Below are 19,883 nucleotides of genomic sequence, written 5' to 3'. Positions count from 1 at the left end.
TCACAGTAAACCCACCAAGGATTTTTATTATATTTGACAAAATTTAAATTGTTATTAAAAAAAAATATAGATATATATAATTATATATATATAAATTTAATTATTAATTTTTTTAATATGTTTTTATTATGGGACATTGATATTTAATTTTTTTCTTTGATTTGTTTTGGTTTTGTTTGGTTTCTTTTTAATTTAATTTAATTTAATTTAATTTATATGATCAATATCGTATATATATGTATTAATTATTAATAATTATTAATTTTTTTATTACAATTTTTTTTTTATGGGGGTTTAATTCTGCAACCTTATCGAGGAAGTTGAAAATTATTTTTATTAGTTCGTAAAGTGTGTATTGTTTTGTTGTTGTTGTTGTTGTTGTTCGGTTCGTTTATTTATTCGAAGTGTGATATGCTGAAAAGAAGAAGGTCCTGAGAGGTAGAAGGAGAGTAAGAGAGAGAGAGAGAGAGAGGGAGAGAGAGAGAAAGAGAAAGATAGAGATGGACATTCATCGCGTGAGTGTTTTTAATTATCTCAAATCTTTCTGTTATAAATACGTGCCGTTAATTATGACAGCATACTATTATCGATTTACAAATTTGTTGATAGGAAAATAAAATAATGATTTTTGTAAATCTTACGATTTTATTTTTTTTTTCATTATTATTTATTAATATTTTTTTCTTATATTTTTCTTTTTTGCAATTAGATAAATCATCAATTTATTTTTTTTGTGATTTATATATTTAATTATTATTATTATTAATTGGCATTAGGAACTTGAAAGTTCATTGCCATAAATACCAAATATAATAATAATAATAATAATAATAATAATAATAATAATAATAATAATAATAATAATAATAATAATAATATTTATACAATATATTTTTTTAATATAATATAATAATATTTAATTATTATTATATTACAATATATTATTTATTCGATCAATTGTCATAATTATCGGTAAATAAAGTTACCGGAATTAATAAAATTTATAAATAAAATTTATTTTAAAGTACACACGTATTTATCATAAATTATTGTCAGTATTATAATTTAAATGTTATTTATCGATAATGAAACGTTTGTTAATTTAAAGATACAGTATAATATGTCATTTCTTTTTCTTTTTCTGTCATGATTTCAGTAAAAAAGAGAAACTCTTTTGTCGAAGAATCGAAATGTGTCACTTTCCGTTTGCTGAGTTCATTCATCTTCCTTATCGATGAACAAATAAAATTTGTAAAAATCGGTTTAGGAGTTTTGTCAAATCTTAACCGGATACTCTTATTTAAATTTTTGTATAAATTTGTTAACATATATCCACAAACATATACTCACATACAGATAGAAAAAATGAGAATAGTAAATTAAATTAGATCATTTTTTGGTACACTGCTTTCTCTTAGTGTTCATTAATTACGATCATATAAATTAGAACATTCTTTTTTTTTTTCTAATTTGTCAAGACAAATGATTTTTTTCTCTCGATAATTATATTCATTATTTTTCTTTCGAGAAACGGAAGTTAGGAATTCTTTTGAGATAATCAAAACACGTGTGTGGGTATTTGTTATACAATTTTTATTCGTTTTACCAAAAATTGTTAACATTTTTTTTATTTTTTTATTTTATTTTTTTTCCTTTTGGAAATAAGAAATAATATATATATTATTTATTATTACATATATATATATTATTAATAATATTAATAATAATTAATATAACTTATAATAATAATTTAAATATAATTATGAATAAAATTAAAATAACATTAATACTAATAATTTCAATATTATTACGATCATATAATTAATAAAAATATTATTAATAACGTATATTATAATAATATAATATATATGTGTGTGTGTGCCGTTTTTTATTAATAGATTTACATATGTCAAAATTAGAACATTTTAGAACATTGTATAAGATGAAAATGATAAAACTCTTCCTACGTCATTTAATTCAGTACTATCTTATAATTATCTTCATCAGTTCGCGTAATTTCGTAAAAGTCCCGTTAGACAACAACCGTTCGGTGGTTTCTTGTCTTTTCTATAAAATCATCCAAGAGATCTAATTTTCACTTAACAATTTCCCACGTTACTCGGCCGATTTAATTTCGGATTATTCTTCATCCATCGTAATCATTGTATATTCATTAAAAATATTTCACTTTTTAATTTTAAATTTATTAAAAGAGATAAAGAGAGAAAGAGAGTTTAAAAGATTGAAGATATACGTAGTATGATGGTACTACATTATAATAATAATAATAATAATAATAATAATTACTACATACATTGATTAAAATTCAACGCATGATGAAAGTGATCGGTTCGTTAATTTTATTTAAAATTATAGGATAAATTAATACAAAATTGTTCACTTACATTATTTTGATTAAAGTTATTAATATCAGGAATTAATTTATTACATTTTACTAGAAATAAAATAATAGTTTTGTGTCGAAAATATCATTAAAATTAGTATTAGAATATATACGTTTATTTGTCAATTAATAACATTAATGGAAATAATTTAAAAATTAAAACAATCTATAATAATTAATTATATATTAATTAAATATATATTAATCTATAATAATATATTAATATATATTTATTAATTATTTATAGTAATTTAATATTTATTATTTATAAAATTAACTATTATTTAATTTAATACTTAACATAAAATTAATAATAATATTATTAATTTTTTTATTATTATTTATTAATTTTATTAAATTAATAAATATTAATAAATTAATATTTATTTACAAACATACTAATATATAATAATTTATAATAATATATCATTTTCTTTTTTAATAAATAGATAAAGTAAAAAAAAACATGTGTTTAACATATGTTAATAATATTATTAATTATTTTATATTATTAGAGGTTGTTCTCTTGTCGATTAAAGTCGGTTGAATCCTTTTCATACAAAACTTTCATGTTTGGCGCGTTCTTTGATGAGAGATACACGTGGTCACCAATACATAAAAGCAAGGATATGCGTCACACATATTACATACATGCGCATTACATCGTCTTTTCTCCCCGTAGGTCGACTCTCATAATCCCCACAGTCTACTTACCTACATTGCTGAGCTCGCACGCGCATCTACATTCATACACACACATACACATATATATATTATAAACATATAACTGAATATCACGAACTTCTCTCTTTCTGGTGAGATCTTAAAGTGTTTCGTGATATTCGATCACGATTTCATCCTCGATTGAAGCTACGATTTTTTCATTAAATAAAAAATCATCTTCATCAACAATTTATTGTTTCTTAGAATTTGTTTTTTTTTACAAAAAGACTCGAATCTTACAAGCTGTTATCTTTTTTTTATTTAATAAAACATTTATGATAGGATAAAAATTTAATAATTTGTTTTTTATTTCATTTTTATTTTATTTTATTTTTATGTTTATTTTGTTTTTGTTTAATTAATTTAGGTTTAGTTTTATTGTTATGTTCTAGAATTTGTTGTTTTTTTACAGAAGATTCGAATTTTATAATCTTTAAGCTTTTATCTTTGTCTAATTAATATGAAATTTATTTATGATAATATAAATATGAATATTAATATAAATTTATTTATAGAAATCTAATAATTTGTCTTTTATTTTATTTTTATTTTATTCTATTTTTTTTGTTTTTCTTTAATTAAGTTAGGTTTAGTTTTATTAAGTTATGTTCCAGAATTCTTTGTTTTACAGAAAATTCAAATCTTACAAACTTTTATCTCTTTCTATTTAGTATGAAATTTATTTATAATAATATAAATATTAATATTTTAATATAAATTTATTTATAAAAATCTAATAATTTGTTTTTTTATTTTATTTTTTATTTTATTTTACTTTTTTTTGTTTTTCTTTAATAAGGTTAGATTTGATTATGTTCTGAAGTTCGTTGTTTTTTTACAGAAGATTCGAATCTTCCATGCTTTTATCTTTTTCTATTAAATATAAAATTTATAATGTGATAAAATTCAAGTCGTCTTTTCTTCTATTTTTATTTTATTTTTTATTTTTTATTATTTTTATTTTATCTTTTGATATTTTTTTTTTACAAGAAAAAATTGTGAAAATCAAAGTGGCAATGATCTTTAACGTATTATTTTACTCAATGATAATTTAATGAATCATTTTTTCTTATTTTAATTCAGATATTTGTAATATTAATAACAATAATAAAAAAAAATAATAAAAGAAAAGAAATAAATATATATATATATATATAGACAAGGAAGGAACAAGTGGGGTCGAGCGGAACGAATCAGTGAAATCTCTTTTGCTACTTGGCACGTTGAAATCGCAATACCATAACGTGCGAGGATTCTCTTATTCCCCATTGTAAGTTAAAATTGCTGTTACAGTGCTGCAAAGAGAAAGAAAGAAAAAAAGAACAAGGAAGAGAAAAAGAAGAAAAAAAATGTGAGACAAAAAGATAAAAAAAAGGGAGGAAGAAAGCAGTTCCTATAAAAATTTGCATTATTCCTATGTATTAGTGTAATCCCTACGAAAGAGTGAGGGGGGGGGGGGTGTTAGTTAGTACATAATACACAATCCGATCTATACCATTCCATTTATATTCGTTTCCTTCACTTTCCTATGTAGTTTCCGGTTTCTTTGACGCACAAAACACGTTTTTAAGATTATACACTGCGTGTGTATGTATGTGTGTTTATACATGCGTGAACGCAACTACTCTCGTTCTTTCTCTCACACACACACACACACACACACACACACACACACACACACACACACACACACACACACACACACACACACACACACACACACACACACACACACACACACCACAACATATGAGGTACATATACGTGTATTCTCTTTGGCACGTAAATGGCACGTGAAGCTCACTAAGAGAATCATTCAATCTGTATTCTCGTGTGAGAAAGTCTCAAAGCCTGGCCACAAATCGACTCGTTCTCGACCTACACATCGACACACATGTACACACACACATACATTGATATGAATACGGACACATATGTCAGAGAGATTCGTTTTCCTCGTAGCCTTTAACGTTAAGATCAACTCATGTACGCGCGCGTGTTCCTTTTTTCTACACGAATAGTAACAGGGGGGAAAAGGGGAGGAAGTAGAATGCGAATAGGCGAAAGGATGAGAATTAGGAATCTTGGAATGGAATAGATTTCTTCATTTTCATATTTTATTTAATTATTTATTTATTTATTTATGTATGTATACTATTAGGATGAAGAAGATATATATATATATATATATAATAATAATAATAATAATAGTACCATAATGATTAATATTATAGGAAAGATTGAATTTATTTGCATTTTATTATGATTTGTGAATATTATTTTTTTTTTATTAATATTATATATTTAATTGTGTTATTAATGATATTTTATAGAATACTAATATTATAAAAAATATTAAATTTAGTTGCATTTTATTATAATTTGGAAATAGAAGAAGAAGTTTATTTTTCAGGTATACCCCTTTAGGGTGTTTACCCCGAAGGCCCCCCTACATATAATTTGGAAATATTATTTATTTATTTTTTATTAATATAATATATTTAATTATGTTATTAATGATATTTTATAGAATGCTAATATTACAAAAGATATTAAGTTTAATTGGATTTTATTATAATTTGGAAATATTATTTGTTTTTTTTTTATTATTATAATATATAATATTGTTTAAAAAATTATAAATATAAAAAATAATAATATATTTATTATTATTATATATATATTTTTTTTTATTAATGATATAATATTTTATAGGATGATATTGTTTAGAATATTTTTGACACATTTATATTAGTAAAATAAATTTATAACACGTATCTCTAATAAAATTTATTAAAATAAATGCACATATATATAATATTCAATCAATATAATATTTAATCAATTGTAACATGTGTTATCTATTTAATTTATAATAATTATTAATACTGATCATATAAAAGAATATTATAAATGAACTTTCATTAAAAGAAAAAAAATCCTTAGATATTATGAACTCTGAACCATTCAGAAGGAAAGAAGTTATTCTTTGAAATATGATTGATTATATTTAATAAAAATAATTATCGATTCATTGAAGAATATGGTAATATATGTGAGTAGGAAGAAGAGTCTAGTTCCGCGTACGGCACACATAATCTGTGGAAGGTTCGAAATGATTCTCACGGAGTGACCCACTTCTTGTTATACTCGTATGCCATTGACTGCTACGATATACTATACTCATACATAATTTTTCTTTTTTTTTTTTTAACGTTGTAAATGTACGAACGTACGAACTTTCATAAATTTTCAAGCGTACCAAAGTGGTTATGCGAAAATACATCGTGTAAAGTATTTCGCATAGTCATGCGGAACATATTCGCAAGCATGTTGTAAGCGTTACATAGCAGAGAATGCGAGATCCACTTTGAATATATAAAATAAGATCGATGCGTTTCAAATTGGAAGTAAAAAAAGCATTCGAGAGATTCTCATGCAGGTGTCAAGTATATTTTATAAGCATATAACATAAAAATTCAGTGTCACGTTGTTGGTTTTCAATATACTTCGAAATTACTGAACCGATCTTATTGAAATTTTTGTTATTTTAGATGATTTTTTCAACTTAGTACATAAGATAGTTTTTATCGCAATTATTTTGTATTTTTTATTGCTAATTTAAGGATTTAATTAATTAAAGGTTATCTAGGTCTTTAGAAACTTACTCTAAGTTTTCAATAGATGGTGTTATATTACAATTCAATTATTTCCTAACCTTGCTTTTTATATTTTTTTCTATATTATTATTTATTTAGTTATTTTTATATAGTTAGTATTTTTATATAGTTGTTATACCTAGATAACCTCTAAATAAATTTAATAATTAATTCTATTTAGTAAATTAATAATTATATTATATAAATGTATTAATATTCTATTTTTACTAAATAGAATTATTTAATAAATTTAATATTATATGAAAACACTATTTTGTAAAAAACCCACAGCAACGTGTGGGAGTATCCTAGTATATATATATATATATATATATAAAGCAAAAACAAGAACGTTTAACATTTTACACGAATGCTTTCTTTTTTAGGCCTCGGTGTTGTTAGTATTGTTGACATGTGTCATTGGTACACTTTCATCATCGGGCAACAACGATCGGGCCATTCCAAATTCGGTAGAACGAAATCGAAGATACGCCTTAAGCGAATTTCTGATTCCACCGCCATTACCACAAACGCCATCACGCGTATTTCCCGGAGGAAGGACTGGCCGTACTTCTAATCCACACCCTGTTGAATCACCCGGTTACTTCTCAAAGTTTATTAATTGGTTTAATCCATTTGCAAGTGGTACTTCTGTTGAAACACTACCACCACCACCACCTCCACCTCCGGATACGCTTCATCCACCAAAGTTTCTTCAATCGCACATACCACCTTTACCACCACAACAACCTGGACCACTACTACCACCAGTACAACCACCATCAATACCATCGTCTTCTGGATTTCCATTAGCAACTTTACAAATTTACAATGCACCAATACCTCCTGTTTTTGACAGGCCACCTTTACCGCAACCACCAACGCCTTCGGATATTTACAACAAACTTAAACCACAAGTTAAAGACAAGAATTGTAATCCTTGCAACAAAGCTCCATGGTTGCCCATGAATTATCAAGGAACATATCTTCCACCTCATAATCAAGGATTAATCGCTGCTGCATCTCAAGAAGTTAAAGTACCTGATTTCTTTTACGCACCACCATTGTTACCTGAACAAAATGGACAACATTCGTCGATAGGACCATTACCTAATCCACATTTGTATCCAGGACCAATGCCACCTTTATTCAAAGCAGAATTATTCGATTATAATTCACAATCGAATTATCCAGTTAATGGAAATTTACAAAACCATGAAATACCTGTATCATCAAGTGGTTTACTTGAAAGTAGTTCATCTTTACCATTACTACCGATCTATCAATCTAACAATTCTGGTGATAAGAATTTGGGTATTCCACAAGAAGGACAAACCATTTATGAAAGCCATCAAGTGTCCGATACGAGATTAAGTCAAAATGATTTTGCTAATCAAGGTTATTCGAATACTCAAATTTCTAGTGGAGCTCAAATAGATTCATTTTCAAGTGCTTCTCATAATAATCAACAAGGATCCATAGCTTATCCAAATCTCAATCAAGAAAATGATGGCACGTTGATTAAACAACAACACATTGATGAAGTTACTAGAATAAATCAATTTTCTGAACCTGAACATTTTGGTAATAATCAACAACAATTCGTTGATACTTCAGGATTGGATTTTCAAAGGACAGATCAAACAATTTCACCGTCTGCAATAGGAAACGATCAGTCTTACGTTTATAGTAATACAGGATCGGGACAACAAACTTACAATGGTGATATTATTTCGTCTAATATTGGTACGGTGAAAGATTCTCATGCATCTGGTACCGATGGTTTTACAAATGTTGAAAATCCGATATACTTCGAACAATCTCCATTGACCGATTTAACTAAAACTAGTGAAAGTCGTACGGATTCACCCACAATATCATCATCATCTTCTAGTTTCGTTGATATTGATGAAAAATTGAGTACACAGACACCAACGTATTATGAAACAACTTCGAATCCATTCCAAGATGAAATTAATCGATTGGCATTATTGGATAACAACAATAATAACAATAATAATAATAATAGTAGTTATTCTAATTATTTAACAGAAAGTACCGTAATCAGAGATTTGTTTGGAATCAATCCAATTAATGAACAAAAGTGGATTAATAACAATAATAATAATAAAAATAATGATAATAATAATAATAATAATAATAATAATAATAATAATAATAATAATAATAATAAAGGGAATACGTTGATTAACAAAGGTTTGCAAAATTTGGAAACTTCGTTCATTGCACCGCAAGCTCAATCAGCTGCTGATTCCTGGTTGGTTGTTTTGTCGACAACTATGAGAACAATCCAGGATGAAACTTTGTTAGATAATTTAGGTAATAACAATTATGCTAATGTACAAAATCATAGTTTACAACAATACGGTGGAAAGAGAAATAAACAGGTAAAAATGAAAATTTAGTAAATTAATTTGTGTGTGATTAATTTTTATTTTAATAATTGAATCGTTGAATTAGATAAAAATATTTGTAATATGATATTTAATTTGATATTAGGTACAGGTAATAATTCCATATACGTCACAATACACGCCATTACCTTTCCATTCATCTTACGATAATAAAGATAACGTTGAACGAACACAATCACGAACAATATCGTTTGACGATGTATCCAATCGTGACAATTATGTCAGTCAAGAATCTCGAAATGAGAATAAAGTGATAAGTTTACCAGAACCAGTGACAATTACCAATGATTTTAATACGTTGAACGATCATACGAAGAATATTGAAACAACTACTCAACCCATTTCTAATATTATTACGAAAAAGTTTAATAATTCTATAGACGTTCATAGATTGCAAAAAAATATTGACAATTGGACTATACAGGTATGGAAATTTTATTAATAATATAAAACAAGAAAAATACTTTTCTATGAAATTTTGTTTTTGATTAGGAATATTCACGTGGTACAACGTTTAGTACCATATTACCTAGTTCTTCTCGTCCATATTTACAACCATCGAAAAAAATACCCCACGAATATTTTACGACAACTGAATCTGTGGAACCATCGAAAGATCATGAAGAAAATGTTAAATCATTTGCATTGGCTGGATTTAGTTTTAACGATATCGAAGATGAGGGACCTAATTCGTTCGAAGAAACTCGAATACAGGTGATAACGATACCTTTATTGATTTATTATTATCAAAATATAGAAAAAAAGAATATATATGAGATAAATTAGTTAATTAATAATAAATTGATATTACAATTTGAATTTTAAATGAATTGTTTCAACTAAAAAATTTAAATTTTAAATTGAAATGAAATAAAATACTTGTTTAATCACTTCTATTGAAATTGTCTGATGAAACAAAATCTGATATTGAAATTTCTATATGAAATATATAATATTTTTTTTATTCTGGTTTAGACTGTACGCGTAGAAAATCCAACGATTAAAAATGAATCGAATGAGTTTAATGTAAACGAAAATAAATCGAAATCCAACGAATCAGAAAATTCTTGGAAAGATTTTCCAGTATCGATTTCAACGATCGATAAAGAACGAGTATACGTGGTGACACCTCAAACAACTACGACAATTGCAATGAAACTTCAAAAGGAAGAAAATAAATCTACCATAATAAATAGTTCCCAGAAAAAAGAATAATAATAATAATAATAATAATAATAATAATAATAATAATAATAATAATAATAATAATAATAATAATAATAAAGAAGTTTATACGAATAATGTGAAAAAAAACAAGCAGGATGAATTTGAAAAGATAGAACGTGCCTATCAAGTTTTACCTCAAGCTGTAAATAATTTAGCAGTTGCTTCGACAGGTCCTGAAAACCTTCCTTTATGGGGTATAATGGAACATGAAGAATTTGCATCGTTGACACAGAATCCTGACGAGAACAATGATGATGAATCGATTGTTGCACCTATCCTTTATTCAGGACATTCCAAGGTATTTGTATTTTTTTTATATTATTTCTTTTATATATATTTTTTTTATTATTTATATTTTATTTATAATATTATATATTATATTTTACATTTTTTTATTTTTTATTATTTAATTTTATTATATTATTATTTATATTATAATTTATTCTAAATATATATTTTTTATATTTTTTTTTATTATTTATATTTTATTTTATTATATGACTGTTTCTTGATTCATCTCAAATAATTTTATATAATAACTGATGTGTTAATTATTGTTACCGTAATCGATTGTTTTATATATGTTATTATTAATAATATTATTATTTTAATTTTAGGTTTCACGTGCTAGACGATGACTAGATAAATGGATGTTTGATTTGTATAGATAAAGACATTATGTGCTTTTGTTTTATCTCTGATATAATTTGTGCAACTCGTATTATAGATAAGTAATATTTGCACGATCGTCGAGAAACGTTCTTAATTATTAAAACTTTCCGTTCGATGTGAACATGATGATGATGATGATGAAGAAGAAAATAATGATGATGATAATGATGATGATGATGTAGAAGAAAAGAAGAAGAAGAAGAAGAAGTCGGTCAGGTGGTAAGTCAAGAAAACACGGACAAACCACAATTTCTCATAGTTGAGATATTTAATTTAAATATAAATCGATAAGAGTAATTATATTTAAGATTAGTATTAAACTCGAATGTGTGATTGATAATGAATGATGATTATGATAATGATGTTGATGAATATGATGACAAGTTGAGAATATCAAACACTAATAATTAGTGTTTTGTTATTTTTATTATCAGCCAATACATTATGTAATATTAATTAGTTATTTATCTCGAATATGTAAAAAATATTTCAAATGCCAGACTTGCGACCATAATTAATAATAATAATAATAATAAGGCGTTTATAATATTTTAAATATTTTTATACGTCTCACTATACTACGTTGTATTCATTTCCATTCGTTTCTAAAAATTTGTATCTTTTTCTCAGGGTCATTGAATTTTTTTGTTTTCCATAATAAAATCATTAAAAATTTTTTATACATTTAAAAAAAAAATAATAATTTGTTTATAAAAGTAAATTTAATAAAAAATAATTTAATAATAAAACAATTTATTATGAAATAAATTATTAAATAAATTAAGATGTAATTTAATTTTACATCTTTATATCTAATTTTTTTCATTTAATTAATTTTTAACACGAGAGAAATTATTTTTTCAATATATATATATATATATATATATATATTATATATTTATATATTTGTAAAATCTTGAACAAATAATACGTGTATGAAATATTCATGAAGAAACTCGACAATTGTGATTCCTATCTCATCGATCTTACGTGTGACATGTTGTTTTCTATTCGTTTCAAAAACAAAAAAAAATTGAGTTTTACTTCGATGTAAAGTCACTTTCGCCGATTTCGAAAAAAATAAAATGCTGGACGCCAGCCAAAAAGGTGATCATACCAGGTGATATTTTAACTAAACAACATATCAGTCGTTGTTGTTGCGTGCAACGCATAAATGCATAAATGTAATAATTGACTTGACATCGGTTTATACTGAATTTTCTATGGTGAAAGGAGAAATTACAGTATCCGGACATATTTGGAACGCATGAACACATGTTAGTGCGTGATTTTACTACAACATTGGACAAATTATTAGAAGTTACCTATCAAGCTGGGTCAGTATGAACATTTATTTTAAACTATCAATTTATTAATGACTCATTACTAAATATAATATCATATTATATTTATACATAGTAATTTAATTTAATTATACAACGATGATGAATCATTATTTCAAGATTACCTGTAATTTTAAAACAAAAGACTTTCACATATTTTCGTATGAATAAATATTTACTATTTTTTTTTTTCAAATTTTATTAACCAGTAAACTGTGGTGTCCTCGAATCGAGCTATGACGTGTATACTCGTCAATACGACTTCTACGTGACGAGTATACTTGTCAATCACAGTTAACTTGATTAAAGGGTAGAATGAACAAATTGTGTGTCATTTTCTTGTGTCAAAAAATACAATTATATATTTTTGTTTTTCAATTTTAATAGTATATACTATACATGTGCCCATAATTATGAAAGTGGTCTAAGTCATGTATCTATTGTTTCGAGATATTTAAAGATTTATACTTGAACACTATATGAATTCTATACAATATTGAAAAATGGAAGGATCGCGCTCAGGGACAGGAACAATGGCGGGATTTGGTACTTGCGGCAATGAACTTTCGAGTTCCTAATGCCAGTTATTAATAATGATAATAATACAATATTAAAATAACAAATATTATCTAACGATTCATTTTTGATAATATCGTGAAAATTACATTGAATTTATTTAGTTTATAATAATGTAGTGCGTAATAACTGATAAACTCATTTTTTATTAATTTTGATTTATACCACTTTCATAATTATGGGTACATATATGTGATCATATCTTTTTTAAATGGAAGGAAAAGTATTTTTCCCATTTTTTCACGATGTGTTTCAACCTTTTTTTTTCTCTTACTTTTAATAAATAAAATCACACGTTTTGCACGCGTGAGAAATCTCGTTACGAATGAAACGTGGGAAATAAATGAACCCCATTGTTTTCCTACGTGGCATCTCAATTTCTTCGTCTTTTGCTTTTGTAATTAGATACATTTCTTTTAATAAATGGGGTAATTATAACAAGGACACGATTTTAATTAAGGTCATCATTGTCAGAGACGGTATTTTATTTTCATTTTGAAAAATGACAGGAAAAGAATTGAAGAAGAAAAAAAGTAAATCATTCGAAATATTATTATTATTATTATTATTATTATTATTATTATTATTATTATTGTATTTTTTATAAATTAAAATTTGATTATAATAATTTATTTACAAAACGAATAAATGTATAATATAAATATGATTTTTTTCTTTGATATTTATTCGTCAAGTTTTTTCCTCGGTTAAATCTTGTTGCAATATTTTCGATCTAAGTTTAGTTCTACGTAAAATGATCAATTCCGTTAGCCATATAGTGACGGTCAAGGCCGACATACTATTAATTACTATAATACAGGGTGTGTAACTTCCCACTGCATCTCTAATTACACCTATGGTACAAAGAATATTCACTCAACGTTGTTGTTTTACGCTTTCTACTTAATCGTGGTAAGAAAAATAAAAATACAAAAAAAAAAAAGAATTGAAAATTGTACCTAAAAGTGGTCCAGCACTTAACATGATGAATCCATTTACAGTCATCTGTATAGCAGAAGCATAATGTAAATCTTTAATTGGTACATAACTTGGTATTACAAGTGTCATATAAACTGATCTTATTCCTTTAGCAATACCCAAACCAACGGCAACAATTATTACTTCTGTTAGGGATCGCGTAAATATTAAACCTGTTTTATAATAGAAAAAAAAAAACAATGTTGAATAGACCTGTTATAAGAAATAATAATAATATGTAAATTGTTGTATTTTTTAACCCTTTGCAACTCTGTAGATGCCGCTATTGCACCAGTAGCTTTCAGTGCAGTTACAAAAACAGGTACAGTAAGTGTAATTTTGCGTTCAATAATTAGAAGATTCTGTGTTCAAAATATCTGTAATTTATATTTGTATTAATATAATTTATATAATATTTATATTTATTATATTTTATTAATATAATATAAATATAAATTTATATATTATATAATATAATATAAATTTATTTTTGTATTAATATATAATTATATTTAAATATATAAATATATTTAATAATATATAAATATATTTAATATTAATATATAAATATATTTAATATATATATAAATATATTTAATATAATTATAATGTAATATAAAGATATATTAAGTTATAATATAATATATAAATTTATAATTTAAAATTTAAAATTTTTAATTTATTATTTTAAATTTTAAATAATATTTATAATATAAATACAGATTTTATTATAAATATATTTATATTTAAATATTAAAATAACTATAAGTAATTAAGACTACTTATAGTTATAATTAATGCAATAATATTGTATTATATATAATATGCAATACAAATTATGTAAATAATAAATTGTGTGTTTAAAATTATATTTATACAAAACATAAATATCAAATTCCATTTTTGTTTATCACAAACTACATTAATTAAATAAATAAATAAATTAATAATAACATTAAGATTTTTTTGTGTGAAACAGAAGTTCATTTTTCAGATGAACCAACACGAAAATGGCACAAAGTTGCTTTGAGTCAAAAAAACCACTCCGAATGCAAAGGGTTAATACGATTTAAGATTAGTATTAATGAAAATATAAATCTTACTTGTTCTACTGATGATAAGAAATATCAAACTAATGGTGTACATTGGTCTTGGTGTTAAATTTAACCATTCTCCTACATAAGGAGCAATACTTCGAAAAATAAGATCAGCCGTAGCAATGACGCTCATAATAATTGCAATTTCATTAGTCGTTAAATTTCTATCAGCCAAAATGAACGGTGTCAATAATGAAAAATTGATTTCAGCGAATATTGCAATTGACATGCCCAACATTATATTGACATATATACCGTCACGTAAAATATCAAGACCATAAAAGATCACTATACGTTTTAGTATTCGTATAATGATTGATTTTTGTTTCGATCTGTTGGTATAAAACATATAACATAATTATAAATACCATTTTAATAAATTTTGAATGTTATATAAATAAATTAATTTTTAAAGGTTCAATCACATTTGACTTACGTTTCACAGATATCATCGTTTTGATTTTCAACTTTATTATCATTCATAGTCATTTCGTTTTTATTTGGTACAATGATATCATTTTCTGGTATACTTTGACAACTTTTTGCTTTTGATATTTTACTCATACTATTGAAACTTTTATTTTTTCGTAAAGGTTGGTAAATTGAATCCTCGTTGAAAATTTGTAAACTACTACTAAGATTGATACTGTTTAGGCTTTTATCTGAAAAAAAAAATTATATTATATACATATATAATTTATTATATTATTTATATATATTATATATTTATTATATATAATATTTATATTATAGTATAATATATAAATTATTTATATTACAATATAAATATTGTAGGGGGGGCCTCCGGGGTAAACACCCTAAAAGGGTATACCTGAAATAAACTTCTTATCTATCTATCTACAATATAAATAATTAATTTTATATAATATATTACTATAATATATGGTATTATAATATAAATTATAATATGTTATTTATATATTTATTTAATATAATATTATTAATTTTTTAAAATTTATAAATTAAATTATAAATATAAATTTTTATAATTATTTATAAATATAATATATTAATTATAATATATTATAAAATATATTATTAGTGTATATAAAATTAATTTTATAATATATTATATTATAGATAAATTATATTATTTATATATACTATAATATACATATATAGATAATTACAGATTTTTAATTTAAAAAAATAGTAATAATATTTACTCGAATTCCACCAATAATGGTTCGGCTGAAAAATAGTTTTATTATTCAATTCGTTATTATTAATCCATGACCAACCATCTAAATTCATCTCTTGCGAAACAGCTAAAATAAAAAACCAAAAAAAGATATTTCAAAGTAATATACTGGAAAAATTTTCAAGTTAAATAAATAAATGTAAAATATATTATAGTTTTACAAACTTCTCGCAGTTTCTGAGGTTTGTCGTGACAATGGTGTTTCGAAACCATAGATGCTAACACCTTCAACATCGTGATTGACACTTGATACGGTTAATCTTCTATGTCTTTGATGTTCTTCCATTAATGGTGCATCATGAAAAGTATCATCGTCTTCTGATACTTCATTTTGTTTATCTGTATCTAATAAAATAATCAAATTTAAAAAATAAAAAATTAATCTTTAGAAATTAATTTATTCAACTAAAAAAAAAAAAAGAAACAAACGAATAATTACCAACATGTGATTCCTTTTCGATGATTTCAATAATATGTTTATCACTTTCTTCAACACTTGGTAATCTCTTCATATGCCATTTTATTGGATGTAACATTAACGATGCTAATATCGAATGTAATGAGTAAGAACCCAATACCAATAGAGTACCCTATTTAAAAATAAAAATAAAAATATCATATAATGTGTGTTTAAATAATATAAACATTGGTTATTGGACATTAAACAATAATTCTTGAAGAAAAGAGATACTGACCTATATTGATAAGTGTCATGTGGTATAAATTTATGAAGTTGTATGTTTATGCATGAGTATATTAGCTAACAGAGAACAAGAAGTTCCATATTGTATAATATTATAAAAATACAATATATTAAATTAAAATGACTAATATGAAAAAATATTTTTATAATCAACAATTGTCTTGATAAGGAAAAATGAAATACAAGAAATGGTCTTTGATATTTTACACAACGTTATCTAAAATAATACTATTAACTAATAAACAATAAAGGTAAAGGTATTGTAAGTTAAATAAAATAAATTAAATATTAAAATATTAAAATATTAAATTAAAATGATTAATACGAAAAAATATTTGTATAATAAATAATGTCTCAATAGAAAAAAAAAATAGAAAAAATGGTCTTCGATATTTTACACAACATTATCTAAAATAATACTATTAATTAATGAACAATAAAGGTAAAGGTATTGAAATTTAAATAAAATAAATTAAATATATTAAAATATTAAAATATTAAATTAAAATGATTAATACGAAAAAATATTTGTATAATAAATAATTTCTCAATAAGAAAAACAAAATACAAAAAATGGTCTTCGATATTTTATACAACGTTATCTAAAATAATAGTATAGACTAATAAACAATAAAGATAATGAACAATAAAGATAAAGGTATTGAAAGTTAAATAAAATCAAAAATGAAAAATTTGAAATACCTGAGGACCATAATTATCAAGTAAGATTGTGGTAACATATGGCATAAAAATTGAACCTAATCCCATCATAGTAATCGCCCAACCAGTTGCACGTCCTCTTTTCGTTGTGAAATAACTATTAAGTGCTAGAGAAAAACTTGATGATGCTATTGTCAATCCGAGAGCTTAAAAAAATTCAAAAAGAAAGTCAACATGATGAATTTGTTTAATGAAAAATAAAAAAAGAAAAATAATAATAATAAATTGCTTACATGCTATCAAACCATAAGTGATTATTATAAGAGTAAACGTTCTTGAAAATGCTGTAAGCGTTATACCAACAAAATATAATAATGAACCAACTATAGCCATTTTTCTATATCCAAAATGTTGAAGTAATGGACCATTGATTAAACCTAATATCATACCAAACGCCATATTTACGCTAATTATTGTACTACCTTCTGTATTGTTTATATTTAATAATGGAAACAAATCTTTGAACACTAAACCAGAACCTTGCATTACAGGTATCATTGCAAGCTACAAACAAACAAAATTATTCTAATAATTTCAAAATATTAATAATCTTATATATAATATTAATATATATATTATAATATTAATTATTAATCTTAATTATTTTTAAATAAATTTTAGATAATTATTATTTATTAAACTTACAATAAATGTTTTAATAATTTAAAAATATTATAATAACTTATATATAATATTAATATTATAATATTAATTATTAATCTTAATTATTTTTAAATAAATTTTAGAAAATAATTATTTATAAAACTTACACTGTTAAGTGCATAAGACATGACGATTATCCATCCGAATCCTCCATCAGGTGGTACGAGTTTACCCATTTTTATTAATATTTAAACTTTTAACTTTTTTTTTAAATTTAAATTTTCAAATTAAATAATAATCCATTCTTAGTTGAAAATCAATCACGTGTTTTTTTTTTGTTCACCTGCGTGTTTATATATTTATCTTTATTTGTATTGATCGAAATATTTTTCTGATTAACAATCGGTGTCGAGTTTAATTTTCTTTTTTTTTGTTTTCTTTCAACTTTGTTGTTTTTCATTCTTTGAAACTTTTCATTTTCTTTTTTTCTTTTTTTTTCTTTTTTTATGCACAATTTAAAAAAAAAAAAAGATTTATAACCAATAATACCGACCGATCTCGTGCATCGTTTTGCAATTATGTGTAATACACTTAGCAGACAGAGAATGATCAATAATTTCAATTGGTGTTCTGAGATAAGTAGGAACATAATCTAATCTCGATACAAAATATGTTCCGTCACTCTCGATAGAAGATTATCGTTAAATGACCTTCGAGAATAATGCTGGACAATAGTGATTAGAATAATAATAATAACAAAATAAATTATCATTTTTTATATACTAGTTTAGTATGAGAAACATGTAATACGTGTTTACGTGTATAAATTAAAATTGATTTATTAATAAAACGTGAATAAAAAGGCAAACTGTTTACATTCTACAATAAATGCGTGTTTAGTTGCATCGTTGCATCATTATAGGCGTATTATTGTTCTACGATTATACTAATTAAGTGTCAAAAATATGAGGTGGTGTAATTTCATTTCAAATTCAGTTTTTAAACATTTCACAACTTATTGTAATTATTTAAATATTAATAATTGTTAATAATAAGTATTGTATTATATAGAATAAATTAAAATATTCGGATAAATTCCAATTTAATTTTTAAATTAATTAAAAGTTATCACAATTATTTAATAAAATATATATTATATAATAATATATTTATTATATATTTTATTAATAAGTAAAATATATAATATATAATAATATATTTATTATACATTTTATTAATAAGTAAAATATATAATATTTTAATAAAATTTATATTTTATAATACTTTATTATTAAATAAAATATATAAATATTTAAATTATATATTTATATAATAATAAATAAATAATTTATTAATAAAATATATATATAATTAAAAACATTAATAATAAGTTTTATAAAAATTTTATAAATTTTATAAATGGATAAAATACTAATAAGTTATTAATAATACTAATAATAATAAATTAAAACATTTATATAAATTTAAATTTAATTTTAATTAATTAATTTTAATTTTAAT

The 19,883-nt window shown here is 23.6% G+C and overlaps 2 protein-coding genes across 3 annotated transcripts; one reads left to right on the top strand and one right to left on the bottom strand.

The window, feature by feature from the left end:
- Nucleotides 1-298: 298 nt before the first annotated feature.
- LOC107070144 (uncharacterized) lies at nt 299-13,701 on the top strand. Of its 2 annotated transcripts, XM_089176789.1 has the most exons (7): nt 299-515; nt 7,173-9,194; nt 9,307-9,645; nt 9,714-9,935; nt 10,197-10,400; nt 10,471-10,746; nt 11,066-13,701. In XM_089176789.1, exons 1-7 carry the CDS (start codon nt 501-503, stop codon nt 11,084-11,086), a joined length of 3,099 nt encoding a protein of 1,032 aa, XP_089032915.1. In that variant the 5' UTR covers nt 299-500; the 3' UTR covers nt 11,087-13,701. The 2 variants fall into 2 exon arrangements, 1 of the variants encoding a protein (XP_089032915.1); XR_016178048.1 differs by lacking the exon at nt 10,197-10,400 and having other exon boundaries at nt 10,619-10,746.
- On the bottom strand, nt 13,588-18,972 carry LOC107070156 (uncharacterized). Its single transcript, XM_015328085.2, has 10 exons — nt 18,530-18,972; nt 17,993-18,263; nt 17,742-17,905; nt 16,776-16,926; nt 16,502-16,681; nt 16,302-16,403; nt 15,551-15,776; nt 15,121-15,446; nt 13,999-14,190; nt 13,588-13,893 (listed from the first exon to the last, which is right to left on the bottom strand). The coding sequence occupies exons 1-10, from the start codon at nt 18,596-18,598 to the stop codon at nt 13,730-13,732; spliced, it is 1,845 nt and encodes a 614-aa protein (XP_015183571.2). The 5' UTR covers nt 18,599-18,972; the 3' UTR covers nt 13,588-13,729.
- Between the last annotated feature and the right edge of the window lie 911 nt (nt 18,973-19,883).

Source organism: Polistes dominula, unplaced genomic scaffold, assembly GCF_049000335.1.
Source record: "Polistes dominula isolate Pdom_NZ unplaced genomic scaffold, Pdom_raw_medaka contig_12, whole genome shotgun sequence".
In the NCBI taxonomy this organism is placed as follows: Eukaryota; Metazoa; Arthropoda; class Insecta; order Hymenoptera; family Vespidae; genus Polistes; species Polistes dominula.
This window is presented reverse-complemented; position numbering and strand designations above follow the sequence as displayed.

Coding starts and splice junctions, on each gene's coding strand:
- LOC107070144 (XM_089176789.1), top strand. Junction 9,646..9,713: donor TTGACAATTGGACTATACAG/GTATGGAAATTT, acceptor GTTTTTGATTAG/GAATATTCACGTGGTACAAC. Junction 10,401..10,470: donor TTCAAAAGGAAGAAAATAAA/TCTACCATAATA, acceptor AATAATAATAAT/AATAATAATAATAATAATAA.
- LOC107070156 (XM_015328085.2), bottom strand. CDS start 18,598: ATGGGTAAACTCGTACCACCTGATGGAGGATTCGGATGGATAATCGTC. Junction 17,906..17,992: donor CACTTATGGTTTGATAGCAT/GTAAGCAATTTA, acceptor AATTTTTTTAAG/CTCTCGGATTGACAATAGCA. Junction 13,894..13,998: donor AAGTGCTGGACCACTTTTAG/GTACAATTTTCA, acceptor TTTGTACCATAG/GTGTAATTAGAGATGCAGTG.